This window comes from Carcharodon carcharias, chromosome 19 (assembly GCF_017639515.1).
Source record: "Carcharodon carcharias isolate sCarCar2 chromosome 19, sCarCar2.pri, whole genome shotgun sequence".
Taxonomy (NCBI): domain Eukaryota; kingdom Metazoa; phylum Chordata; class Chondrichthyes; order Lamniformes; family Lamnidae; genus Carcharodon; species Carcharodon carcharias.
The window spans coordinates 6,830,900-6,857,466 of NC_054485.1; the positions used below are offsets into that span (position 1 = coordinate 6,830,900).

General features: G+C 58.5%; 1 protein-coding gene across 8 annotated transcripts in view; it reads left to right on the plus strand.

The window, feature by feature from the left end:
- LOC121291578 (polycomb protein SCMH1-like) overlaps positions 1-26,567 on the plus strand; it is a 260,181-nt gene that overhangs the window by 147,683 nt on the left and 85,931 nt on the right. For all 8 annotated transcript variants that reach the window (XM_041212969.1, XM_041212970.1, XM_041212973.1 and 5 more), the window contains one exon: positions 746-989. In XM_041212969.1, the coding sequence (XP_041068903.1) occupies positions 746-989 (244 nt within the window). The remainder of the gene's footprint in view (positions 1-745; positions 990-26,567) is intronic.

The following is a 26,567-nucleotide window of genomic DNA, read 5'->3' on the forward strand; positions in this document are numbered from 1 at the left end:
TAAAATGGTCTCTTGACCATAGATGAGGAAAGGGAAAAAATCAACCAGGGTTTCCGACCCCTGACACCAGCTAGAAACCACCCTTGCACCCACCAGCTGTGGGTGGGGTCAAGTTCGACTCTGATGCTCCCCAAATTCAAATGGCCTATTGAAGTCATCGAGACTGGGAAATGGATCAAGAGCACTCGGGCAAAGTCTCAGAGTTTGACCAGACTCTTTGAAACTGTGTTTCATCAAAGAACCAGTCCCTGCAGGAAGGGAGGGAAGAAAGAAATTGCTGGGGTGGTTGTGGTGGGGGTGGGGGTGGGGGTGGTGGTGGTGGGGTGGGGGGGTGCGGGTGGTGAAATTGGGAAGGAAAACCATTTTGTATTAAGTGTTTCGGTTGAGGTCCCCACTCTAAATTTTTAAATTTGTCCGAGAGTTTTTAAACTCCTCCTCAGTGCTTTTAACCCCTCCCTTTTACATCATTTTTATCTATCATTCTTTCTTTGCCTTCCATAACCACCTCAAGAAGACTGTAAAAATGGACTCTTTTCCAACAGCCGTGTGCTTCAGTTGAAGCTTGACTGATGTGGGATGTTAGTCACGCATATTATAAGTAAACTGCAGTATGAAACGATCTTGCAGCTGCCGTTCTTTAGATCAGGGGATGGTCTCCAAACAGTATCATAGTAACAACTGTACAGGACATGAACCAGGGTCCTGATCGCTCAAAAGTCACTGATCAGCACTTTGCATTAAACAGGAACCACCGTCACCTTCCCAGAACTGTTATAAAGTGGGGATGAAACTGGAGGCAGTTGACCGGAAAAATCCGCATTTTATTTGCCCGGCCACTATTGGAGAAGTGAGAGGGACAGAAGTGTTGGTGACGTTTGACGGCTGGAGAGGAGCTTTTGATTACTGGTGCCGATATGACTCTCGGGATATTTTCCCTGTGGGATGGTGTTCTCTGACTGGAGACAACCTGCAGCCGCCAGGAACTAAGGGTAAGACTTATTTTATACACTCAGAAAGAGCTTTGCTTCAGGGAATATATAGCGATGCTACACTATTCTGAGGCTGTAGAGCCCATTGTGCCTTGGGCCATGCACCTTTTTAGGTTGTGCCTAAGAGCTGGGTACAAGCAACCCGTAAAGCAGACTTCAGTTTTCATCGACCCAAGTCTCCATTGATGTATTTCATTTTAATGCCGCAAGAAAGATTTACGCTGTCACTATAATGAAGATTGTTCAAAGAGCAGAAGTTTTGAAACAGAAGCAGAAAATGCTAGAAACGTTCCATGGTCCTGCGCCATCTCTGAATAGAACAGACAAAACGCTCTTCACTGGGACAGTCTTGTTCTCTCTGCAGATGCTGCCTGACTCACTGAGTGTTCCTGGCATTTTCTAATGCAGATTGCTGTAATTTTGGCAATTCACCACTAAGTGTCACTATTTACCTGGCTGTAGAATGACTCCACTTCAATTTTGCCCTCCATTTTGACTACTTGAGTCCAATATTGGGACTCCTGAAAGTCAGATCTACGTGGGCTGTGTGAGCTCATGGTTTCACAATCTCAGGCTGAACAGCCCTGGAACGATAAATATTCTACTCCAGATGGATAGCATGGACCAAGCACAATGTTTGATCAAATGTCATAAATTTGAAAACTGGGTCGAGGAGGAGAGAAGAAGTTCCATTGTGATAATATATATCTGAAGGTGTCACTGTTACCTTCATCAGATAATTGATGCATTGATTTCTGATAGGGCAGCTGAAAGGTTAATAACACTCGCTCTTCAATTGAGTGGCAGCCTGAGTTTTAATGATCTTGTTGCTGTGGTAATGGGTGGAAACTGAGATTTTGGCAAAGCAGTTTTGACTGCAGAACTCTTGCAGGGGGTTAGTTAGCATTTTACGATGCTGGATCTAATTGTGAGTTTTACGTGCCAGAATGTCAAAAGGAAATTTTAACAATTACACTGAGAGACCTGCACACCACACAGAAGGACCATGAAAAAGTTTGTACCAGCTCCTCGTGTACTGTGAGTTTTAACCCTTCAGTTGCACGGTACAATTCCACGACACGTTTAACATTGATGTGAGGCACTTGTGTCGGTTTAATCAGCTGTCGGGGTCCAGTCAAGTATCAGGAAAGATGTGGGAGGGATTGTCCTCCACCAGGATGTGTCACCTTCATTCCAGGATCAGGCAACTCATGGACTCCAGATTCAGGCAGCGTGTATATATAACTGTAACGGTGTGAAATGTAACCCGTTCACTTTGCTGCAGTTGCAGTATTATTACACTCTTCTGCTAAAGGGAGGAGTTCTATTCCCTCTCGTTTGATAAGTCTTCCTGGTGAACTAGAAATGATGCCTTCATTTGAGTTGCATCGAAATAGCATTTCTGGGCTGTAGTGTAAAGGGTTAATAGCCCTTGTGCTAATAGCTGATATACATCCTCAGTAATGTGAGGTCACGTGAGGCCAGAGAGAGATGGTTCTGGAAGGAGCCTCGTGTTTATCAATCCCTGTACATAGTTGTACATAGTTAATAAATGTTTGAAAGTTCCTAGAGGCCATGTTTGCTCCAGTTGCTGTTAAAACACCCTGGGACAGTTGGTGCCGCTACTTCGTGGGCTTCACACTTGGGGGGAAAAAAATAAAGTCAGATTTCGTTTTGGATGATCGTTAACATTGGGTGAGTGGCCTCCTTAAAGGATTGCATTTGACTCCTTAACACGTGAGATGCTAAACCGTGATCCTGTCTGCATGTTCAGATGAATGTAATAGATCCCTGGGCATCATTAGCAGAAGAGCAGGGTTTTCTCACATCCATACCAACATTTGTCCCTCAACCAACATCGAAACATATTCAAGCTGGTCATTGGCATCTTACTGGCAGATGCAGCATCTAAGAATGCGCCACACTTGGGGGGAGCGAATGGTCGCAGGAGGTTGGATACCTAAACTTGGTGCAATTCCTGTTTATATTTCCATTTCTGTCAGATAACTAATTTGGAATGTACCCAAAAGTGAGCCCAGGACGGTATCTATCCCTATATCAATTCAAACTTACTTTGATAGTGGGAGAGTGTTGCGCCTCCCAGTGAGAACAGGCTTGATCACTGCTCCTTTTGGAACTCACCTGACAGGACTAACAAAGGCAATATTGTTTCTTTCCCTTTCCTGGAGTTTCAACAAATCTACTTTGAGTTAAAGCATTAGATTGCAATCCTTTGAGCAGAAAGGAGTTCAAACAGGTTTCTGCTTAGCGGGATGGCACAGACTTGAAGCATTTAAATGCCAAAATTACACAATTAACTCTTGCTCGTACAGTTTTGTTCCCATTGGAGATGGATTTTCTTGTTCCCAGAATACGCAGCAAGATGAATATATGACCCTCACGGGCTGCACTGATAGTTGGTCACGTGCTCAGCTAACTGTACTTTTTTTCCCAGTGTTTCTGACTAACTTTGTGTTAAATTTAAGAAATCTCCATGTTTTCTGCTTTAATCTAAAGCGCACAACAGCAATTTGTTAAATTGGCTAAAAAGCAATTTTCAATTCACCCTGTGTCCTTCTACCAGCTCTTGTCCCCCCAGCTCCTGCACAGAGTAAAACTGACTCGCCACAATCTCCCTCGTGAAAATTTAGAGCAATGGCAACTTCCACCACGTTAAAGAAACTGTATGAATACAACTAGCAAACAAAATTTGACCGAGGCATACGGAACTATCGAGGCAGATGACGGGTTTTAAGGATTATCTTGACGGAGGAAGGCAAGCTAGAGAGGCTTGGAGGTTTGGGGAGGGGATTCCAGCGCTTAACACACCCTGGCACTGAGAGGAGGGTCTCCAATGGCCAAGCCATTTGGAAGTTGGGGATAAGCGCAGGGCCAGGATTGTCAGAGCACGGGTATTTCAGAGGGTTGTACGGCTGGAAGGATTTGAATACGGGGGTGAGAATTTCGTGATTAGAATGGGTTACAGATCGCGAGGGAGGCCGTTTGGCCTGTCAAGTCTGTGCTAGCTCCTGCAGAGCAATTTAGCTAGTTCCGCTCTCTCCCCCTTTCCCTGTGGCAGTGCAAATATTTTCCTCACTGGATAATTATCGAATTTCCCTTTCTCAGCCTCGATTGATTCTGCCTCCACCACATCCTCAAGCAGCGATTTCCAGGTCTGTGAAAAAGCTTCTCCTCACGTTGCCTCTGGTTCTTTTGCCATTCACCCTAGGGCTGTGTGCTTCGGTTCTTGACCCCTCTGTCTGTCTATCCTGCCCAGACCTGTCATGAATTTGAATCCCCCTATCAAATTTCCTCTTGACTTTCTCTATAATGAGGAAAACAACCCCAGTTTTTCCAATCAATCTACCCAACTGAAGCCCTTCATCCCTAGAACCATTCTCCTGAATCCTTTCTGCACCCTCTCTAAAGCCTTCGTATCTTGCCTGAAGTGTGGATAATTGGACACGCTGCACAATTTGAGGCCAAACCAGTGTTTCATCCAAGTTTGTCATAACTACCTTGCTTTTGTGCTCCATGCATCTATTTATGAAGTTCAGCAGCCCTTATACCTTTTTTTAACCACTTTGGCAACCTGATTTGCCACCTTCAACAATTGTTGCACATATACCCCCAGGTATACCGCCTTTTAGAATTGTGCCCCATATTATTGCCTTTTTGTTGTTTCTGCTCTTGATACATGATCTCGCCTTTCCTCGCTCATCCAACCGCTTTGCGCTTGTTTCCATTCAATTTTACAAACGCACGAACATACGAATTCAGAGCAGGAGGAGGCCACTCAGCCCCTCGAGGCTGCTCCACCATTCAAGAAGATCATGGCTGATCTGAGTGTAACCTCAACTGCACATTCCTGCCTACCCCCGATAACCTTTCACCCTCTTGTTAACCAAGAATCTGTCTAGCTCTGCCTTAAAAATATCCAAAGACTCTGCTTCCACTGCCTATTGAGGAAGAGAGTTCCAAAGACTCACGACCCTCAGAGAGAACAATTTCTCTTCATCTCTGTCTAAAGTGAGCGACCCCTTATTTTTAAACAGTGACCACCACCCCCCCACCCCACCCCCCAAAGTTCTAGATTCTCCCACGTCTCTGTCCATTTCACCGGTCTGTTGATGTCAAACAATTTAGCCTTGTAAAAGCCTCTGAAATGAGTGTGTGACCAGCAACAAAACTATGTTTCACTACATTCAGTACATGGAGGAAGCTTGTTTTAAATAAATAATTTAGAAGCTCTGGTGACAACTGGAAGTGATGTATAGCTGTAGTCAGGAAATGCTTTTCAGCTGCCCTTAGGCTAGAGATGGTTAAAATCTGGAGGAGCCACAGCTGCCAACAGATTGTACACTGACGATCAAAATCCTTTCATCTCCCTTTCACAGCCTCTCGTTCCTTCTGCTGCGCTTGCCGGGCATTTATGAGCGTGGTCTGTGTAGGCAGATGTTTAGTGTTCCATCAATCACTGGCCACAGCAATCGATTGTGAATGATGCTTGTGGCATCGAACAAGCAGTGAGACCCTGGTTTCGAAGGAAGTCAGCTGGTTCAGAGTGAAGGGAGGATGATAAATCCCAGTGGGTTTCAGCCTTGGCCGTCGTGTAATGCGGATTAGTGACTTTGACCCATGTAGGTCTTACATGGTTTTGACCAGCGTTGGAGGGCATGGAAGATGCCTGGTTCACTGACCACCTTGGGCAGCAATGTCTTCAGAGGCTCTGGAACACCCTCCCTAAACCTTTCCCCTTTTCCACTGCTCTTCTCCATTTAAAACGCTCCTTATAACCTCCTTCTAGATCAAGCTTCCCGTCCTGAAGAAAACTCATACTGGACTCGAAGTGTTAACTTCGCTTGTCCCTTTCCACAGAGGTTGCCAAACCGGCTGAGTTTTTCCAACACTTCCTGTTCTTATTTCAGATCTCCAACATATGCAGCATTTCATTTTTAGCCTCTCAGTCAATATGTTAGTCATTTGTTCTAATGTATTTTTATGTAGCTCAATGTCAAATTTTGTGTGATAATGTTCCCAAGAAGCAGCTTGAAAGATTTTTCTGTGGCATAGGCGACATATAAATAGAGAGTTGTTGATATTGACTTGCCCGCCAGTTCAACGAACTGAACAGATGTGTAGCTTTTGAAAGAAATAATGCAATTCAGGATGGGCAACAAATGCTGGCCTTGCTAGTCATGTTCACATCCATTGACCAAATAAAAAAAGACAAACCGAATCATCTTTTCTTAGAATTAGGGCAGTGATGGTCGGGTTTTTGAGTGGATAGAGGCAATTGGTCTCAGCGGCAGTGCCCAGAGGGAGGGGGAGAAACCAGCCAGGATTCCACTCATGTGATGAGTGACTGTTTTATGGAGAGGCTGTGTGTTGGGTGGGGTGCGAGCATGTGTGTGTGTGTGCGTGCGTTGGGTGGGGTGTGTCCCTGCGTGTGTTGGGTGGGGTGCACGTATGTGTGTGTGGGCTGCGTGTGTGTGGAGTGGGGTGGGCTGCATGCATGCGTGTGTGTGTGGGCTGCATGCATGCATGTGTGTGTGCTACGTGTGTGTGTGGTCTGTGTGTGTGTGTGTGCTGCGTGTGTGTGGGCTAAGTGTGTGTGTGTGTGGGCTACGTGTGTGTGTGTGTGTGTGTGTGTGTGGGCTACGTGTGTGTGTGTGTGGGCTACGTGTGTGTGTGTGTGGGCTACGTGTGTGTGTGTGTGGGCTACGTGTGTGTGTGTGTGGGCTACGTGTGTGTGTGTGTGGGCTACGTGTGTGTGTGTGTGGGCTACGTGTGTGTGTGTGTGTGGGCTACGTGTGTGTGTGTGTGTGGGCTACGTGTGTGTGTGTGTGTGGGCTACGTGTGTGTGTGTGTGTGGGCTACGTGTGTGTGTGTGTGTGTGGGCTACGTGTGTGTGTGTGTGTGTGTGGGCTACGCGTGTGTGTGTGTGTGTGGGCTACGTGTGTGTGTGTGTGTGTGGGCTACGTGTGTGTGTGTGTGTGTGTGTGTGTGTGGGCTACGTGTGTGTGTGTGTGTGGGCTACGTGTGTGTGTGTGTGTGGGCTGCGTGTGTGTGTGTGTGTGGGCTGCGTGTGTGTGTGTGTGTGGGCTGCGTGTGTGTGTGTGTGGGCTGCGTGTGTGTGTGTGGGGGCTGCGTGTGTGTGTGTGGGGGCTGCGTGTGTGTGTGTGGGGGCTGCGTGTGTGTGTGTGTGTGGGCTGTGTGTGTGTGGGGGCTGCGTGTGTGTGTGTGGGGGCTGCGTGTGTGTGTGTGGGGGCTGCGTGTGTGTGTGTGTGGGCTGCGTGTGTGTGTGTGTGTGGGCTGCGTGTGTGTGTGTGTGGGGGCTGCGTGTGTGTGTGTGGGGGCTGCGTGTGTGTGTGTGGGGGCTGCGTGTGTGTGTGTGGGGGCTGCGTGCGTGTGTGTGTGGGGGCTGCGTGCGTGTGTGTGTGGGCTGCGTGTGTGTGTGTGGGCTGCGTGTGTGTGTGTGGGCTGCGTGTGTGTGTGTGTGGGCTGCGTGTGTGTGTGTGTGTGGGCTGCGTGTGTGTGTGTGTGTGGGCTGCGTGTGTGTGTGTGTGTGTGGGCTGCGTGTGTGTGTGTGTGTGGGCTGCGTGTGTGTGTGTGTGTGGGCTGCGTGTGTGTGTGTGTGTGGGCTGCGTGTGTGTGTGTGTGGGCTGCGTGTGTGTGTGTGTGGGCTGCGTGTGTGTGTGTGTGGGCTGCGTGTGCGTGGGCTGCGTGTGCGTGGGCTGCGTGTGCGTGGGCTGCGTGTGTGTGCGTGTGTGGGGTGGGCTGCGCGCGTGTGTATGTGTGTGTGTGTGTGTGTGTGTGTGTGCGGGAGCCGGGCTGCGTGTGTGTGTGGGCTGCTCGCGCGCGCGTGTGGACTGCGTGTGTGTGTGTGGAGTGGGCTGCGTGCGTGTGTGTGTGTGGAGTGGGGGCTGCGTGTGTGTGTGGAGTGGGGGCTGCGTGTGTGTGTGGAGTGGGGGCTGCGTGTGTGTGTGGAGTGGGGGCTGCGTGTGTGTGTGGAGTGGGGGCTGCGTGTGTGTGTGGAGTGGGGGCTGCGTGTGTGTGTGGAGTGGGGGCTGCGTGTGTGTGTGGAGTGGGGGCTGCGTGTGTGTGTGGAGTGGGGGCTGCGTGTGTGTGTGGAGTGGGGGCTGCGTGTGTGTGTGGAGTGGGGGCTGCGTGTGTGTGTGGAGTGGGGGCTGCGTGTGTGTGTGGAGTGGGGGCTGCGTGTGTGTGTGGAGTGGGGGCTGCGTGTGTGTGTGGAGTGGGGGCTGCGTGTGTGTGTGGAGTGGGGGCTGCGTGTGTGTGTGGAGTGGGGGCTGCGTGTGTGTGTGGAGTGGGGGCTGCGTGTGTGTGTGGAGTGGGGGCTGCGTGTGTGTGTGGAGTGGGGGCTGCGTGTGTGTGTGGAGTGGGGGCTGCGTGTGTGTGTGGAGTGGGGGCTGCGTGTGTGTGTGGAGTGGGGGCTGCGTGTGTGTGTGGAGTGGGGGCTGCGTGTGTGTGTGGAGTGGGGGCTGCGTGTGTGTGTGGAGTGGGGGCTGCGTGTGTGTGTGGAGTGGGGGCTGCGTGTGTGTGTGGAGTGGGGGCTGCGTGTGTGTGTGGAGTGGGGGCTGCGTGTGTGTGTGTGGAGTGGGGGCTGCGTGTGTGTGTGTGGAGTGGGGGCTGCGTGTGTGTGTGTGGAGTGGGGGCTGCGTGTGTGTGTGTGGAGTGGGGGCTGCGTGTGTGTGTGTGTGTTGGGTGGGGTGCGTGTGTGTGTGTGTTGGGTGGGGTGCGTGTGTGTGTGTGTTGGGTGGGGTGCGTGTGTGTGTGTGTTGGGTGGGGTGCGTGTGTGTGTGTGTTGGGTGGGGTGCGTGTGTGTGTGTGTTGGGTGGGGTGCGAGTGTGTGTGTGTTGGGTGGGGTGCGTGTGTGTGTGTGTTGGGTGGGGTGCGTGCGTGTGTGTGTTGGGTGGGGTGCGTGCGTGTGTGTGTTGGGTGGGGCGCGTGCGTGTGTGTGTTGGGTGGGGCGCGTGCGTGTGTGTGTTGGGTGGGGCGCGTGCGTGTGTGTGTTGGGTGGGGCGCGTGCGTGTGTGTGTTGGGTGGGGCGCGTGCGTGTGTGTGTGTTGGGCGGGGGGCGTGTGTGCGTGTGTTGGTTGGGGTGCGTGTTGGGTAGGGTGCGTGTGTTGGGTGGGGTGCGTGTTGGGTGGGGTGCGTGTGTGTGTGTGTTGGGTGGGGTGCGTGTGTGTGTGTGTTGGGTGGGGTGCGTGTGTGTGTGTTGGGTGGGGTGCGTGTGTGTGTGTTGGGTGGGGTGCGTGTGTGTGTGTGTTGGGTGGGGTGCGTGTGTGTGTGTGTTGGGTGGGGTGCGTGTGTGTGTGTGTTGGGTGGGGTGCGTGTGTGTGTGTGTTGGGTGGGGTGCGTGTGTGTGTGTATTGGGTGGGGTGCCTGTGTGTGTGTGTTGGGTGGGGTGCCTGTGTGTGTGTGTTGGGTGGGGTGCCTGTGTGTGTGTGTTGGGTGGGGTGCCTGTGTGTGTGTGTTGGGTGGGGTGCCTGTGTGTGTGTTGTTGGGTGGGGTGCGTGTGTGTTGTTGGGTGGGGTGCGTGTGTGTTGGGTGGGGTGTGTGTGTCTGTGTGTGTGTGTATGTTGGGTGGGGTGTGTGTGTTGGTGGGGTGCGTTTGTGTGTTGGGCGGGGGGCGTGTGTGCGTGTGTTGGGTGGGGGGCGTGTTGGGTGGGGTGCGTGTTGGGTGGGGTGCGTGTGTGTGTGTGTTGGGTGGGGTGCGTGTGTGTGTGTTGGGTGGGGTGCGTGTGTGTGTGTGTGTGTGTTGGGTGGGGTGCGTGTGTGTGTGTGTTGGGTGGGGTGCGTGTGTGTGTGTGTTGGGTGGGGTGCGTGTGTGTGTGTGTTGGGTGGGGTGCGTGTGTGTGTGTGTTGGGTGGGGTGCGTGTGTGTGTGTGTTGGTGGGGTGCGTGTGTGTGTGTGTTGGTGGGGTGCGTGTGTGTGTGTGTTGGTGGGGTGCGTGTGTGTGTGTGTTGGGTGGGGTGCGTGTGTGTGTGTGTGTTGGTTGGGGGGCATGTTGGGTAGGGTGCGTGTGTTGGGTGGGGTGCGTGTGTGTGTGTGTTGGGTGGGGTGCGTGTGTGTGTGTGTTGGGTGGGGTGCGTGTGTGTGTGTGTTGGGTGGGGTGCATGTGTGTGTGTGTTGGGTGGGGTGCATGTGTGTGTGTGTTGGGTGGGGTGCGTGTGTGTGTGTGTTGGGTGGGGTGCGTGTGTGTGTGTGTGTTGGGTGGGGTGCCTGTGTGTGTGTTGTTGGGTGGGGTGCGTGTGTGTTGTTGGGTGGGGTGCGTGTGTGTTGGGTGGGGTGTGTGTGTCTGTGTGTGTGTGTGTGTGTGTATGTTGGGTGGGGTGTGTGTGTTGGTGGGGTGCGTTTGTGTGTTGGGCGGGGGGCGTGTGTGAGTGTGTTGGTTGGGGGGCGTGTTGGGTAGGGTGCGTGTGTTGGGTGGGGTGCGTGTTGGGTGGGGTGCGTGTGTGTGTGTGTTGGGTGGGGTGCGTGTGTGTGTGTGTTGGGTGGGGTGCGTGTGTGTGTGTGTTGGGTGGGGTGCGTGTGTGCGTGTGTTGGTTGGGGGGCGTGTTGGGTAGGGTGCGTGTGTTGGGCGGGGTGCGTGTTGGGTGGGGTGCGTGTATGTGTGTGTTGGGTGGGGTGCGTGTGTGTGTGTGTTGGGTGGGGTGCGTGTGTGTGTGTGTGTTGGGCGGGGGGCATGTGTGCGTGTGTTGGTTGGGGGGCGTGTTGGGTAGGGTGCGTGTGTTGGGTGGGGTGCGTGTTGGGTGGGGTGCATGTGTGTGTGTGTTGGGTGGGGTGCGTGTGTGTGTGTGTTGGGTGGGGTGCGTGTGTGTGTGTTGGGTGGGGTGCGTGTGTGTGTGTGTTGGGTGGGGTGCGTGTGTGTGTGTGTTGGGTGGGGTGCGTGTGTGTGTGTGTTGGGTGGGGTGCGTGTGTGTGTGTGTTGGGTGGGGTGCGTGTGTGTGTGTGTTGGGTGGGGTGCGTGTGTGTGTGTGTTGGGTGGGGTGCCCTTGTGTGTGTGTTGGGTGGGGTGCGTGTGTGTGTGTTGTTGGGTGGGGTGCCTGTGTGTGTGTTGTTGGGTGAGGTGCGTGTGTGTTGTTTGGTGGGGTGCGTGTGTGTTGGGTGGGGTGTGTGTGTCTGTGTGTGTGTGTGTGTGTATGTTGGGTGGGGTGTGTGTGTTGGTGGGGTGCGTTTGTGTGTTGGGCGGGGGGCGTGTGTGCGTGTGTTGGGTGGGGGGCGTGTTGGGTAGGGTGCGTGTGTTGGGTGGGGTGCGTGTTGGGTGGGGTGCGTGTGTGTGTGTGTTGGGTGGGGTGCGTGTGTGTGTGTGTTGGGTGGGGTGCGTGTGTGTGTGTGTTGGGTGGGGTGCGTGTGTGTGTGTGTTGGGTGGGGTGCGTGTGTGTGTGTGTTGGGTGGGGTGCGTGTGTGTGTGTGTTGGTGGGGTGCGTGTGTGTGTGTGTTGGTGGGGTGCGTGTGTGTGTGTGTTGGGTGGGGTGCGTATGTGTGTGTGTTGGGTGGGGTGCGTGTGTGTGTGTGTTGGGTGGGGTGCGTGTGTGTGTGTGTTGGGTGGGGTGCGTGTGTGTGTGTGTTGGGTTGGGTGCGTGTGTGTGTGTGTTGGGTGGGGTGCGTGTGTGTGTGTGTTGGGTGGGGTGCGTGTGTGTGTGTGTTGGGTGGGGTGCGTGTGTGTGTGTTGGGTGGGGTGCGTGTGTGTGTGTGTTGGGTGGGGTGCGTGTGTGTTGTTGGGTGGGGTGCGTGTGTGTTGTTGGGTGGGGTGCGTGTGTGTTGGGTGGGGTGTGTGTGTCTGTGTGTGTGTGTATGTTGGGTGGGGTGTGTGTGTTGGTGGGGTGCGTTTGTGTGTTGGGCGGGGGGCGTGTGTGCGTGTGTTGGGTTGGGGGCGTGTTGGGTGGGGTGCGTGTTGGGTGGGGTGCGTGTGTGTGTGTGTTGGGTGGGGTGCGTGTGTGTGTGTGTGTGTTGGGTGGGGTGCGTGTGTGTGTGTGTGTTGGGTGGGGTGCGTGTGTGTGTGTGTTGGGTGGGGTGCGTGTGTGTGTGTGTTGGGTGGGGTGCGTGTGTGTGTGTGTTGGGTGGGGTGCGTGTGTGTGTGTGTTGGTGGGGTGCGTGTGTGTGTGTGTTGGTGGGGTGCGTGTGTGTGTGTGTGTTGGTTGGGGGGCGTGTTGGGTAGGGTGCGTGTGTTGGGTGGGGTGCGTGTGTGTGTGTGTTGGGTGGGGTGCGTGTGTGTGTGTGTTGGGTGGGGTGCGTGTGTGTGTGTGTTGGGTGGGGTGCGTGTGTGTGTGTGTTGGCTGGGGTGCATGTGTGTGTGTGTTGGGTGGGGTGCATGTGTGTGTGTGTTGGGTGGGGTGCGTGTGTGTGTGTGTTGGGTGGGGTGCGTGTGTGTGTGTGTTGGGTGGGGTGCCTGTGTGTGTGTTGTTGGGTGGGGTGCGTGTGTGTTGTTGGGTGGGGTGCGTGTGTGTTGGGTGGGGTGTGTGTGTCTGTGTGTGTGTGTGTGTGTATGTTGGGTGGGGTGTGTGTTGGTGGGGTGCGTTTGTGTGTTGGGCGGGGGGCGTGTGTGCGTGTGTTGGGTGGGGGGCGTGTTGGGTAGGGTGCGTGTGTTGGGTGGGGTGCGTGTTGGGTGGGGTGCGTGTGTGTGTGTGTTGGGTGGGGTGCGTGTGTGTGTGTGTTGGTTGGGGTGCGTGTGTGCGTGTGTTGGTTGGGGGGCGTGTTGGGTAGGGTGCGTGTGTTGGGTGGGGTGCGTGTTGGGTGGGGTGCGTGTATGTGTGTGTTGGGTGGGGTGCGTGTGTGTGTGTGTGTTGGGCGGGGGGCATGTGTGCGTGTGTTGGTTGGGGGGCGTGTTGGGTAGGGTGCGTGTGTTGGGTGGGGTGCGTGTTGGGTGGGGTACGTGTGTGTGTGTGTTGGGTGGGGTGCGTGTGTGTGTGTGTTGGGTGGGGTGCGTGTGTGTGTGTTGGGTGGGGTGCGTGTGTGTGTGTGTTGGGTGGGGTGCGTGTGTGTGTGTGTTGGGTGGGGTGCGTGTGTGTGTGTGTTGGGTGGGGTGCGTGTGTGTGTGTGTTGGGTGGGGTGCGTGTGTGTGTGTGTTGGGTGGGGTGCGTGTGTGTGTGTGTTGGGTGGGGTGCGTGTGTGTGTGTGTTGGGTGGGGTGCGTGTGTGTGTGTGTTGGGTGGGGTGCGTGTGTGTGTGTGTTGGGTGGGGTGCGTGTGTGTGTGTGTTGGGTGGGGTGCGTGTGTGTGTGTGTTGGGTGGGGTGCGTGTGTGTGTGTGTTGGGTGGGGTGCCTGTGTGTGTGTGTTGGGTGGGGTGCCCTTGTGTGTGTGTTGGGTGGGGTGCGTGTGTGTGTGTGTTGGGTGGGGTGCCTGTGTGTGTGTTGTTGGGTGGGGTGCGTGTGTGTTGTTGGGTGGGGTGCGTGTGTGTTGGGTGGGGTGTGTGTGTCTGTGTGTGTGTGTGTATGTTGGGTGGGGTGTGTGTGTTGGTGGGGTGCGTTTGTGTGTTGGGCGGGGGGCGTGTGTGCGTGTGTTGGGTGGGGGGCGTGTTGTGTAGGGTGCGTGTGTTGGGTGGGGTGCGTGTTGGGTGGGGTGCGTGTGTGTGTGTGTTGGGTGGGGTGCGTGTGTGTGTGTGTGTTGGGTGGGGTGCGTGCGTGTGTGTGTTGGGTGGGGTGCGTGCGTGTGTGTGTTGGGTGGGGTGCGTGCGTGTGTGTGTTGGGTGGGGTGCGTGCGTGTGTGTGTTGGGTGGGGTGCGTGCGTGTGTGTGTTGGGTGGGGTGCGTGCGTGTGTGTGTTGGGTGGGGTGCGTGCGTGTGTGTGTTGGGTGGGGTGCGTGCGTGTGTGTGTTGGGTGGGGTGCGTGCGTGTGTGTGTTGGGTGGGGTGCGTGCGTGTGTGTGTTGGGTGGGGTGCGTGCGTGTGTGTGTTGGGTGGGGTGCGTGCGTGTGTGTGTTGGGTGGGGTGCGTGCGTGTGTGTGTTGGGTGGGGTGCGTGCGTGTGTGTGTTGGGTGGGGTGCGTGCGTGTGTGTGTTGGGTGGGGTGCGTGCGTGTGTGTGTTGGGTGGGGTGCGTGCGTGTGTGTGTTGGGTGGGGTGCGTGCGTGTGTGTGTGTTGGGCGGGGGGGCGTGTGTGCATGTGTTGGGTAGGGTGCGTGTGTTGGGTGGGGTGCGTGTTGGGTGGGGTGCGTGTGTGTGTGTGTTGGGTGGGGTGCGTGTGTGTGTGTGTTGGGTGGGGTGCGTGTGTGTGTGTGTTGGGTGGGGTGCGTGTGTGTGTGTGTTGGGCGGGGTGCGTGTGTGTGTGTGTTGGGTGGGGTGTGTGTGTATGTCGGGTGGGGTGTGTGTGTTGGTGGGGTGCGTTTGTGTGTTGGGCGGGGGGCGTGTGTGCGTGTGTTGGGCGGGGGGCGTGTTGGGTTGGGTGCGTGTTTGGGTGGGGTGCGTGTTGGGTGGGGTGCGTGTGTGTGTGTGTTGGGTGGGGTGCGTGTGTGTGTGTGTTGGGTGGGGTGCGTGTGTGTGTGTGTTGGGTGGGGTGCGTGTGTGTGTGTGTTGGGTGGGGTGCGTGTGTGTGTGTGTTGGGTGGGGTGCGTGTGTGTGTGTGTTGGGTGGGGTGCGTGTGTGTGTGTGTTGGTGGGGTGCGTGTGTGTGTGTGTTGGTGGGGTGCGTGTGTGTGTGTGTTGGGTGGGGTGCGTGTGTGTGTGTTGGGTGGGGTGCGTGCGTGTGTGTGTTGGGTGGGGTGCGTGCGTGTGTGTGTTGGGTGGGGTGCGTGCGTGTGTGTGTTGGGTGGGGTGCGTGCGTGTGTGTGTTGGGTGGGGTGCGTGTGTGTGTGTGTGTTGGGTGGGGTGTGTGTGTGTGTGTGTTGGGTGGGGTGCGTGTGTGTGTGTGTTGGGTGGGGTGCGTGTGTGTGTGTGTTGGGTGGGGTGCGTGTGTGTGTGTGTTGGGTGGGGTGCGTGTGTGTGTGTGTTGGGTGGGGTGCGTGTGTGTGTGTGTGTTGGGTGGGGTGCGTGCGTGTGTGTGTTGGGTGGGGTGCGTGCGTGTGTGTGTTGGGTGGGGTGCGTGTGTGTGTGTGTGTTGGGTGGGGTGCGTGTGTGTGTGTGTGTTGGGTGGGGTGCGTGTGTGTGTGTGTGTTGGGTGGGGTGCGTGTGTGTGTGTGTGTTGGGTGGGGTGCGTGTGTGTGTGTTGGGTGGGGTGCGTGCGTGTGTGTGTTGGGTGGGGTGCGTGCGTGTGTGTGTTGCGTGGGGTGCGTGCGTGTGTTGGGTGGGGTGCGTGCGTGTGTTGGGTGGGGTGCGTGCGTGTGTGTGTTGGGTGGGGTGCGTGTGTGTGTGTTGGGTGGGGTGCGTGTGTGTGTGTGTTGGGTGGGGTGCGTGTGTGTGTGTGTTGGGTGGGGTGCGTGTGTGTGTGTGTTGGGTGGGGTGCGTGTGTGTGTGTGTTGGGTGGGGTGCGTGTGTGTGTGTGTTGGGTGGGGTGCGTGTGTCTGTGTGTTGGGTGGGGTGCGTGTGTGTGTGTGTTGGGTGGGGTGCGTGTGTGTGTGTGTTGGGTGGGGTGCGTGTGTGTGTGTGTTGGGTGGGGTGCGTGTTTGTGTGTGTTGGGTGGGGTGCGTGTGTGTGTGTGTTGGGTGGGGTGCGTGTGTGTGTGTGTTGGGTGGGGTGAGTGTGTGTGTGTGTTGGGTGGGGTGCGTGTGTGTGTGTGTTGGGTGGGGTGCGTGTGTGTGTGTGTTGGGTGGGGTGCGTGTGTGTGTGTGTTGGGTGGGGTGCCCTTGTGTGTGTGTTGGGTGGGGTGCGTGTGTGTGTGTGTTGGGTGGGGTGCCTGTGTGTGTGTTGTTGGGTGAGGTGCGTGTGTGTTGTTGGGTGGGGTGCGTGTGTGTTGGGTGGGGTGTGTGTGTCTGTGTGTGTGTGTGTGTGTATGTTGGGTGGGGTGTGTGTGTTGGTGGGGTGCGTTTGTGTGTTGGGCGGGGGGCGTGTGTGCGTGTGTTGGGTGGGGGGCGTGTTGGGTAGGGTGCGTGTGTTGGGTGGGGTGCGTGTTGGGTGGGGTGCGTGTGTGTGTGTGTTGGGTGGGGTGCGTGTGTGTGTGTGTGTTGGGTGGGGTGCGTGTGTGTGTGTGTTGGGTGGGGTGCGTGTGTGTGTGTGTTGGGTGGGGTGCGTGTGTGTGTGTGTTGGTGGGGTGCGTGTGTGTGTGTGTTGGTGGGGTGCGTGTGTGTGTGTGTTGGGTGGGGTGCGTGTGTGTGTGTGTTGGGTGGGGTGCGTGTGTGTGTGTGTTGGGTGGGGTGCGTGTATGTGTGTGTTGGGTTGGGTGCGTGTGTGTGTGTGTTGGGTGGGGTGCGTGTGTGTGTGTGTTGGGTGGGGTGCGTGTGTGTGTGTGTTGGGTGGGGTGCGTGTGTGTGTGTTGGGTGGGGTGCGTGTGTGTGTGTGTTGGGTGGGGTGCGTGTGTGTTGTTGGGTGGGGTGCGTGTGTGTTGTTGGGTTGGGTGCGTGTGTGTTGGGTGGGGTGTGTGTGTCTGTGTGTGTGTGTATGTTGGGTGGGGTGTGTGTGTTGGTGGGGTGCGTTTGTGTGTTGGGCGGGGGGCGTGTGTGCGTGTGTTGGGTTGGGGGCGTGTTGGGTGGGGTGCGTGTTGGGTGGGGTGCGTGTGTGTGTGTGTTGGGTGGGGTGCGTGTGTGTGTGTGTGTGTTGGGTGGGGTGCGTGTGTGTGTGTGTGTTGGGTGGGGTGCGTGTGTGTGTGTGTGTGTTGGGTGGGGTGCGTGTGTGTGTGTGTTGGGTGGGGTGCGTGTGTGTGTGTGTTGGGTGGGGTGCGTGTGTGTGTGTGTTGGGTGGGGTGCGTGTGTGTGTGTGTTGGTGGGGTGCGTGTGTGTGTGTGTTGGTGGGGTGCGTGTGTGTGTGTGTTGGTGGGGTGCGTGTGTGTGTGTGTGTTGGTTGGGGGGCGTGTTGGGTAGGGTGCGTGTGTTGGGTGGGGTGCGTGTGTGTGTGTGTTGGGTGGGGTGCGTGTGTGTGTGTGTTGGGTGGGGTGCGTGTGTGTGTGTGTTGGGTGGGGTGCGTGTGTGTGTGTGTTGGGTGGGGTGCGTGTGTGTGTGTGTTGGGTGGGGTGCGTGTGTGTGTGTGTTGGGTGGGGTGCGTGTGTGTGTGTGTTGGGTGGGGTGCGTGTGTGTGTGTGTTGGGTGGGGTGCCTGTGTGTGTGTTGTTGGGTGGGGTGCGTGTGTGTTGTTGGGTGGGGTGCGTGTGTGTTGGGTGGGGTGTGTGTGTCTGTGTGTGTGTGTGTGTGTATGTTGGGTGGGGTGTGTGTGTTGGTGGGGTGCGTTTGTGTGTTGGGCGGGGGGCGTGTGTGCGTGTGTTGGGTGGGGGGCGTGTTGGGTAGGGTGCGTGTGTTGGGTGGGGTGCGTGTTGGGTGGGGTGCGTGTGTGTGTGTGTTGGGTGGGGTGCGTGTGTGTGTGTGTTGGGTGGGGTGCGTGTGTGCGTGTGTTGGTTGGGGGGCGTGTTGGGTAGGGTGCGTGTGTTGGGTGGGGTGCGTGTTGGGTGGGGTGCGTGTATGTGTGTGTTGGGTGGGGTGCGTGTGTGTGTGTGTGTTGGGCGGGGGGCATGTGTGCGTGTGTTGGTTGGGGGGCGTGTTGGGTAGGGTGCGTGTGTTGGGTGGGGTGCGTGTTGGGTGGGGTACGTGTGTGTGTGTGTTGGGTGGGGTGCGTGTGTGTGTGTGTTGGGTGGGGTGCGTGTGTGTGTGTTGGGTGGGGTGCGTGTGTGTGTGTGTTGGGTGGGGTGCGTGTGTGTGTGTGTTGGGTGGGGTGCGTGTGTGTGTGTGTTGGGTGGGGTGCGTGTGTGTGTGTGTTGGGTGGGGTGCGTGTGTGTGTGTGTTGGGTGGGGTGCGTGTGTGTGTGTGTTGGGTGGGGTGCGTGTGTGTGTGTGTTGGGTGGGGTGCGTGTGTGTGTGTGTTGGGTGGGGTGCGTGTGTGTGTGTGTTGGGTGGGGTGCGTGTGTGTGTGTGTTGGGTGGGGTGCCTGTGTGTGTGTGTTGGGTGGGGTGCCCTTGTGTGTGTGTTGGGTGGGGTGCGTGTGTGTGTGTGTTGGGTGGGGTGCCTGTGTGTGTGTTGTTGGGTGGGGTGCGTGTGTGTTGTTGGGTGGGGTGCGTGTGTGTTGGGTGGGGTGTGTGTGTCTGTGTGTGTGTGTATGTTGGGTGGGGTGTGTGTGTTGGTGGGGTGCGTTTGTGTGTTGGGCGGGGGGCGTGTGTGCGTGTGTTGGGTGGGGGGCGTGTTGTGTAGGGTGCGTGTGTTGGGTGGGGTGCGTGTTGGGTGGGGTGCGTGTGTGTGTGTGTTGGGTGGGGTGCGTGTGTGTGTGTGTGTTGGGTGGGGTGCGTGCGTGTGTGTGTTGGGTGGGGTGCGTGCGTGTGTGTGTTGGGTGGGGTGCGTGCGTGTGTGTGTTGGGTGGGGTGCGTGCGTGTGTGTGTTGGGTGGGGTGCGTGCGTGTGTGTGTTGGGTGGGGTGCGTGCGTGTGTGTGTTGGGTGGGGTGCGTGCGTGTGTGTGTTGGGTGGGGTGCGTGCGTGTGTGTGTTGGGTGGGGTGCGTGCGTGTGTGTGTTGGGTGGGGTGCGTGCGTGTGTGTGTTGGGTGGGGTGCGTGCGTGTGTGTGTTGGGTGGGGTGCGTGCGTGTGTGTGTTGGGTGGGGTGCGTGCGTGTGTGTGTTGGGTGGGGTGCGTGCGTGTGTGTGTTGGGTGGGGTGCGTGCGTGTGTGTGTTGGGTGGGGTGCGTGCGTGTGTGTGTTGGGTGGGGTGCGTGCGTGTGTGTGTTGGGTGGGGTGCGTGCGTGTGTGTGTGTTGGGCGGGGGGGCGTGCGTGTGTGTGTGTTGGGCGGGGGGGCGTGTGTGCATGTGTTGGGTAGGGTGCGTGTGTTGGGTGGGGTGCGTGTTGGGTGGGGTGCGTGTGTGTGTGTGTTGGGTGGGGTGCGTGTGTGTGTGTGTTGGGTGGGGTGCGTGTGTGTGTGTGTTGGGTGGGGTGCGTGTGTGTGTGTGTTGGGTGGGGTGCGTGTGTGTGTGTGTTGGGTGGGGTGTGTGTGTATGTCGGGTGGGGTGTGTGTGTTGGTGGGGTGCGTTTGTGTGTTGGGCGGGGGGCGTGTGTGCGTGTGTTGGGCGGGGGGCGTGTTGGGTAGGGTGCGTGTTTGGGTGGGGTGCGTGTTGGGTGGGGTGCGTGTGTGTGTGTGTTGGGTGGGGTGCGTGTGTGTGTGTGTTGGGTGGGGTGCGTGTGTGTGTGTGTTGGGTGGGGTGCGTGTGTGTGTGTGTTGGGTGGGGTGCGTGTGTGTGTGTGTTGGGTGGGGTGCGTGTGTGTGTGTGTTGGGTGGGGTGCGTGTGTGTGTGTGTTGGTGGGGTGCGTGTGTGTGTGTGTTGGTGGGGTGCGTGTGTGTGTGTTGGGTGGGGTGCGTGTGTGTGTGTTGGGTGGGGTGCGTGCGTGTGTGTGTTGGGTGGGGTGCGTGCGTGTGTGTGTTGGGTGGGGTGCGTGCGTGTGTGTGTTGGGTGGGGTGCGTGCGTGTGTGTGTTGGGTGGGGTGCGTGTGTGTGTGTGTGTTGGGTGGGGTGTGTGTGTGTGTGTGTTGGGTGGGGTGCGTGTGTGTGTGTGTTGGGTGGGGTGCGTGTGTGTGTGTGTTGGGTGGGGTGCGTGTGTGTGTGTGTTGGGTGGGGTGCGTGTGTGTGTGTGTTGGGTGGGGTGCGTGTGTGTGTGTGTGTTGGGTGGGGTGCGTGCGTGTGTGTGTTGGGTGGGGTGCGTGCGTGTGTGTGTTGGGTGGGGTGCGTGTGTGTGTGTGTGTTGGGTGGGGTGCGTGTGTGTGTGTGTGTTGGGTGGGGTGCGTGTGTGTGTGTGTGTTGGGTGGGGTGCGTGTGTGTGTGTGTGTTGGGTGGGGTGCGTGTGTGTGTGTGTGTTGGGTGGGGTGCGTGTGTGTGTGTTGGGTGGGGTGCGTGCGTGTGTGTGTTGGGTGGGGTGCGTGCGTGTGTGTGTTGCGTGGGGTGCGTGCGTGTGTTGGGTGGGGTGCGTGCGTGTGTTGGGTGGGGTGCGTGCGTGTGTGTGTTGGGTGGGGTGCGTGTGTGTGTGTTGGGTGGGGTGCGTGTGTGTGTGTGTTGGGTGGGGTGCGTGTGTGTGTGTGTTGGGTGGGGTGCGTGTGTGTGTGTGTTGGGTGGGGTGCGTGTGTGTGTGTGTTGGGTGGGGTGCGTGTGTGTGTGTGTTGGGTGGGGTGCGTGTGTCTGTGTGTTGGGTGGGGTGCGTGTGTGTGTGTGTTGGGTGGGGTGCGTGTGTGTGTGTGTTGGGTGGGGTGCGTGTGTGTGTGTGTTGGGTGGGGTGCGTGTGTGTGTGTGTTGGGTGGGGTGCGTGTGTGTGTGTGTTGGGTGGGGTGCGTGTGTGTGTGTGTTGGGTGGGGTGAGTGTGTGTGTGTGTTGGGTGGGGTGCGTGTGTGTGTGTGTTGGGTGGGGTGCGTGTGTGTGTGTGTTGGGTGGGGTGCGTGTGTGTGTGTGTTGGGTGGGGTGCGTGTGTGTGTGTGTTGGGTGGGGTGCGTGTGTCTGTGTGTTGGGTGGGGTGCGTGTGTGTGTGTGTTGGGTGGGGTGCGTGTGTGTGTGTGTTGGGTGGGGTGCGTGTGTGTGTGTGTTGGGTGGGGTGCGTGTGTGTGTGTGTTGGGTGGGGTGCGTGTGTGTGTGTGTTGGGTGGGGTGCGTGTGTGTGTGTGTTGGGTGGGGTGCGTGTGTGTGTGTTTGGGGTGGGGTGAGTGTGTGTGTGTGTTGGGTGGGGTGCGTGTGTGTGTGTGTTGGGTGGGGTGCGTGTGTGTGTGTGTGTTGGGTGGGGTGCGTGTGTGTGTGTGTTGGGTGGGGTGCGTGTGTGTGTGTGTTGGGTGGGGTGCTTGTGTGTGTGTGTTGGGTGGGGTGCGTGTGTGTGTGTTGGGTGGGGTGCGTGTGTGTGTGTGTTGGGTGGGGTGCGTGTGTGTGTGTGTTGTGTTGGGTGGGGTGCGTGTGTGTGTGTTGGGTGGGGTGCGTGTGTGTTGTTGGGTGGGGTGCGTGTGTGTTGTTGGGTGGGGTGCGTGTGTGTGTGTGTGTGTTGGGTGGGGTGCGTGTGTTGGGTGGGGTGCGTGTGTTGGGTGGGGTGCGTGTGTTGGGTGGGGTGCGTGTGTTGGGTGGGATGCGTGTGTTGGGTGGGATGCGTGTGTTGGGTGGGATGCGTGTGTTGGGTGGGGTGTGTGTGTGTTGGGTGGGGTGCGCGTGTGTTGGGTGGGGTGCGCGTGTGTTGGGTGGGGTGCGCGTGTGTTGGGTGGGGTGCGCGTGTGTTGGGTGGGGTGCGCGTGTGTTGGGTGGGGTGCGCGTGTGTTGGGTGGGGTGCGCGTGTGTTGGGTGGGGTGCGTGCGTGCGTGTGTTGGGTGGGGTGCGTGCGTGCGGGTGTTGGGTGGGGTGCGTGCGTGCGGGTGTTGGGTGGGGTGCGTGCGTGCGTGTGTTGGGTGGGGTGCGTGCGTGCGTGTGTTGGGTGGGGTGCGTGCGTGTGTTGGGTGGGGTGCGTGCGTGTGTTGGGTGGGGTGCGTGCGTGCGTGTGTTGGGTGGGGTGCGTGCGTTGGGTGGGGTGCGTGCGTTGGGTGGGGTGCGTGCGTTGGGTGGGGTGCGTGCGTTGGGTGGGGTGCATGCGTTGGGTGTGGTGCGTGCGTTGGGTGGGGTGCGTGCGTTGGGTGGGGTGCTTGTGTGTGTTGGGTGGGGCGCGTGTGTGTGTGTGTGTTGGGTGGGGCGCGTGTGTGTGTGTTGGGTGGGGCGCTTGTGTGTGTGTTGGGTGGGGCGCGTGTGTGTGTGTTGGGTGGGGCGCGTGTGTGTGTGTGTTGGGTGGGGCGCGTGTGTGTGTGTGTTGGGTGGGGCGCGTGTGTGTGTGTGTTGGGTGGGGCGCGTGTGTGTGTGTGTTGGGTGGGGCGCGTGTGTGTGTGTCGGGTGGGGTGTGTGTGTGTGTGTGTGTCGGGTGGGGTGCGTGTGTGTGTGTGTGTGTTGGGTGGGGTGCGTGTGTGTGTGTGTGTTGGGTGGGGTGCGTGTGTGTGTGTGTTGGGTGGGGTGCGTGTGTGTGTGTGTTGGGTGGGGTGCGTGTGTGTGTGTGTTGGGTGGGGTGCGTGTGTGTGTGTGTTGGGTGGGGTGCGTGTGTGTGTGTGTTGGGTGGGGTGCGTGTGTGTGTGTGTGTTGGGTGGGGTGCGTGTGTGTGTGTGTGTTGGGTGGGGTGCGTGTGTGTGTGTGTGTTGGGTGGGGTGCGTGTGTGTGTGTGTGTGTTGGGTGGGGTGCGTGTGTGTGTGTGTGTGTGTTGGGTGGGGTGCGTGTGTGTGTGTGTGTGTGTTGGGTGGGCTGCGTGGGTGTGTGTGTGTGTTGGGTGGGCTGCGTGGGTGTGTGTGTGTGTTGGGTGGGCTGCGTGGGTGTGTGTGTGTGTTGGGTGGGCTGCGTGGTTGTGTGTGTGTGTTGGGTGGGGTGCGTGGGTGTGTGTGTGTTGGGTGGGGTGCGTGGGTGTGTGTGTGGGTTGGGTGGGGTGCGTGGGTGTGTGTGGGTTGGGTGGGGTGCGTGGGTGTGTGTGTGGGTTGGGTGGGGTGCGTGGGTGTGTGTGTGGGTTGGGTGGGGTGCGTGGGTGTGTGTGTGGGTTGGGTGGGGTGCGTGGGTGTGTGTGTGGGTTGGGTGGGGTGCGTGGGTGTGTGTGTGGGTTGGGTGGGGTGCGTGGGTGTGTGTGTGGGTTGGGTGGGGTGCGTGGGTGTGTGTGTGTGGGTTGGGTGGGGTGCGTGGGTGTGTGTGTGTTGGGTGGGGTGTGTGTTGGGTGGGGTGTGTGTGTGTGTGTGTTGGGTGGGGTGCGTGTGTGTGTGTGTTGGGTGGGATGCATGTGTGTGTGTGTTGGGTGGGGTGCGTGTGTGTGTGTGTTGGGTGGGGTGCCTGTGTGTGTGTGTGTTGGGTGGGGTGCGTGTGTGTGTGTGTTGGGTGGGGTGCCTGTGTGTGTGTTGTTGGGTGGGGTGCCTGTGTGTTGTTGGGTGGGGTGCGTGTGTGTTGGGTGGGGTGTGTGTGTCTGTGTGTGTGTGTGTGTATGTTGGGTGTGGTGTGTGTTGGTGGGGTGCGTTTGTGTGTTGGGCGGGGGGGCGTGTGTGCGTGTGTTGGGTGGGGGGCGTGTTGGGTAGGGTGCGTGTGTTGGGTGGGGTGTGTGTTGGGTGGGGTGCGTGTGTGTGTGTGTTGGGTGGGGTGCGTGTGTGTGTGTGTTGGGTGGGGTGTGTGTGTGCGTGTGTTGGTTGGGGGGCGTGTTGGGTGGGGTGCGTGTGTGTGTGTGTTGGGTGGGGTGCGTGTGTGTGTGTGTTGGGTGGGGTGCGTGTGTGTGTGTGTGTTGGGCGGGGGGCATGTGTGCGTGTGTTGGTTGGGGGGGCGTGTTGGGTAGGGTGCGTGTGTTGGGTGGGGTGCGTGTTGGGTGGGGTGCGTCTGTGTGTGTGTTGGGTGGGGTGCGTGTGTGTGTGTGTTGGGTGGGGTGCGTGTGTGTGTGTTGGGTGGGGTGCGTGTGTGTGTGTGTTGGGTGGGGTGCGTGTGTGTGTGTGTTGGGTGGGGTGCGTGTGTGTGTGTTGGGTGGGGTGCGTGTGTGTGTGTGTTGGGTGGGGTGCGTGTGTGTGTATGTTGGGTGGGGTGCGTGTGTGTGTGTGTTGGGTGGGGTGCGTGTGTGTGTGTGTTGGGTGGGGTGCGTGTGTGTGTGTGTTGGGTGGGGTGCGTGTGTGTGTGTGTTGGGTGGGGTGCCTGTGTGTGTGTGTTGGGTGGGGTGCGTGTGTGTGTGTGTTGGGTGGGGTGCGTGTGTGTGTGTGTTGGGTGGGGTGCCCGTGTGTGTGTTGTTGGGTGGGGTGCGTGTGTGTTGTTGGGTGGGGTGCGTGTGTGTTGGGTGGGGTGTGTGTGTCTGTGTGTGTGTGTGTGTGTATGTTGGGTGGGGTGTGTGTGTTGGTGGGGTGCGTTTGTGTGTTGGGCGGGGGGCGTGTGTGCGTGTGTTGGGTGGGGGGCGTGTTGGGTAGGGTGCGTGTGTTGGGTGGGGTGCGTGTTGGGTGGGGTGCGTGTGTGTGTGTTGGGTGGGGTGCGTGTGTGTGTGTGTGTTGGGTGGGGTGCGTGTGTGTGTGTGTTGGGTGGGGTGCGTGTGTGTGTGTGTTGGGTGGGGTGCGTGTGTGTGTGTGTTGGTGGGGTGCGTGTGTGTGTGTGTTGGGTGGGGTGCGTGCGTGTGTGTGTTGTGTGGGGTGCGTGCGTGTGTGTGTTGGGTGGGGTGCGTGCGTGTGTGTGTTGGGTGGGGTGCGTGCGTGTGTGTGTTGGGTGGGGTGCGTGCGTGTGTGTGTTGGGTTGGGTGCGTGCGTGTGTGTGTTGGGTTGGGTGCGTGCGTGTGTGTGTTGGGTGGGGTGCGTGCGTGTGTGTGTTGGGTGGGGTGCGTGCGTGTGTGTGTTGGGTGGGGTGCGTGCGTGTGTGTGTTGGGTGGGGTGCGTGCGTGTGTGTGTTGGGTGGGGTGCGTGCGTGTGTGTGTTGGGTGGGGTGCGTGCGTGTGTGTGTTGGGTGGGGTGCGTGCGTGTGTGTGTTGGGTGGGGTGCGTGCGTGTGTGTGTTGGGTGGGGTGCGTGCGTGTGTGTGTTGGGTGGGGTGCATGCGTGTGTGTGTTGGGTGGGGTGCGTGCGTGTGTGTGTTGGGTGGGGTGCGTGCGTGTGTGTGTTGGGTGGGGTGCGTGCGTGTGTGTGTTGGGTGGGGTGCGTGCGTGTGTGTGTTGGGTGGGGTGCGTGCGTGTGTGTGTTGGGTGGGGTGCGTGCGTGTGTGTGTTGGGTGGGGTGCGTGCGTGTGTGTGTTGGGTGGGGTGCGTGCGTGTGTGTGTTGGGTGGGGTGCGTGCGTGTGTGTGTTGGGTGGGGTGCGTGCGTGTGTGTGTTGGGTGGGGTGCGTGCGTGTGTGTGTTGGGTGGGGTGCGTGCGTGTGTGTGTTGGGTGGGGTGCGTGCGTGTGTGTGTTGGGTGGGGTGCGTGCGTGTGTGTGTTGGGTGGGGTGCGTGCGTGTGTGTGTTGGGTGGGGTGCGTGCGTGTGTGTGTTGGGTGGGGTGCGTGCGTGTGTGTGTTGGGTGGGGTGCGTGCGTGTGTGTGTTGGGTGGGGTGCGTGCGTGTGTGTGTTGGGTGGGGTGCGTGCGTGTGTGTGTTGGGTGGGGTGCGCGCGTGTGTGTGTTGGGTGGGGTGCGCGCGTGTGTGTGTTGGGTGGGGTGCGCGCGTGTGTGTGTTGGGTGGGGTGCGTGCGTGTGTGTGTTGGGTGGGGTGCGTGCGTGTGTGTGTTGGGTGGGGTGCGTGCGTGTGTGTGTGTTGGGCGGGGGGGCGTGTGTGCGTGTGTTGGGCGGGGGGCGTGTTGGGTAGGGTGCGTGTGTTGGGTGGGGTGCGTGTTGGGTGGGGTGCGTGTGTGTGTGTGTTGGGTGGGGTGCGTGTGTGTGTGTTGGGTGGGGTGCGTGTGTGTGTGTGTTGGGTGGGGTGCGTGTGTGTGTGTGTTGGGTGGGGTGCGTGTGTGTGTGTGTTGGGTGGGGTGTGTGTGTATGTTGGGTGGGGTGTGTGTGTTGGTGGGGTGCGTTTGTGTGTTGGGCGGGGGGCGTGTGTGCGTGTGTTGGGTGGGGGGCGTGTTGGGTAGGGTGCGTGTGTTGGGTGGGGTGCGTGTTGGGTGGGGTGCGTGTGTGTGTGTGTTGGTGGGGTGCGTGTGTGTGTGTTGGTGGGGTGCGTGTGTGTGTGTGTTGGGTGGGGTGCGTGTGTGTGTGTGTTGGGTGGGGTGCGTGTGTGTGTGTGTTGGGTGGGGTGCGTGTGTGTGTGTGTTGGGTGGGGTGCGTGCGTGTGTGTTGGGTGGGGTGCGTGCGTGTGTGTGTTGGGTGGGGTGCGTGCGTGTGTGTTGGGTGGGGTGCGTGCGTGTGTGTGTTGGGTGGGGTGCGTGCGTGTGTGTGTTGGGTGGGGTGCGTGCGTGTGTGTGTTGGGTGGGGTGCGTGTGTGTGTGTGTGTTGGGTGGGGTGCGTGTGTGTGTGTTGGGTGGGGTGCGTGTGTGTGTGTTGGGTGGGGTGCGTGTGTGTGTGTGTTGGGTGGGGTGCGTGTGTGTGTGTGTGTTGGGTGGGGTGCGTGCGTGTGTGTGTTGGGTGGGGTGCGTGCGTGTGTGTGTTGGGTGGGGTGCGTGTGTGTGTGTTGGGTGGGGTGCGTGTGTGTGTGTTGGGTGGGGTGCGTGCGTGTGTGTGTTGGGTGGGGTGCGTGCGTGTGTGTGTTGGGTGGGGTGCGTGTGTGTGTTGGGTGGGGGGCGTGCGTGTGTTGGGTGGGGTGCGTGCGTGTGTGTGTTGGGTGGGGTGCGTGCGTGTGTGTGTTGGGTGAGGTGCGTGCGTGTGTGTGTTGGGTGGGGTGCGTGCGTGTGTGTGTTGGGTGGGGTGCGTGTGTGTGTGTGTTGGGTGGGGTGCGTGTGTGTGTGTGTTGGGTGGGGTGCGTGTGTGTGTGTGTTGGGTGGGGTGCGTGTGTGTGTGTGTTGGGTGGGGTGCGTGTGTGTGTGTGTTGGGTGGGGTGCGTGTGTGTGTGTGTTGGGTGGGGTGCGTGTGTGTGTGTGTTGGGTGGGGTGCGTGTGTGTGTGTGTTGGGTGGGGTGCGTGTGTGTGTGTGTTGGGTGGG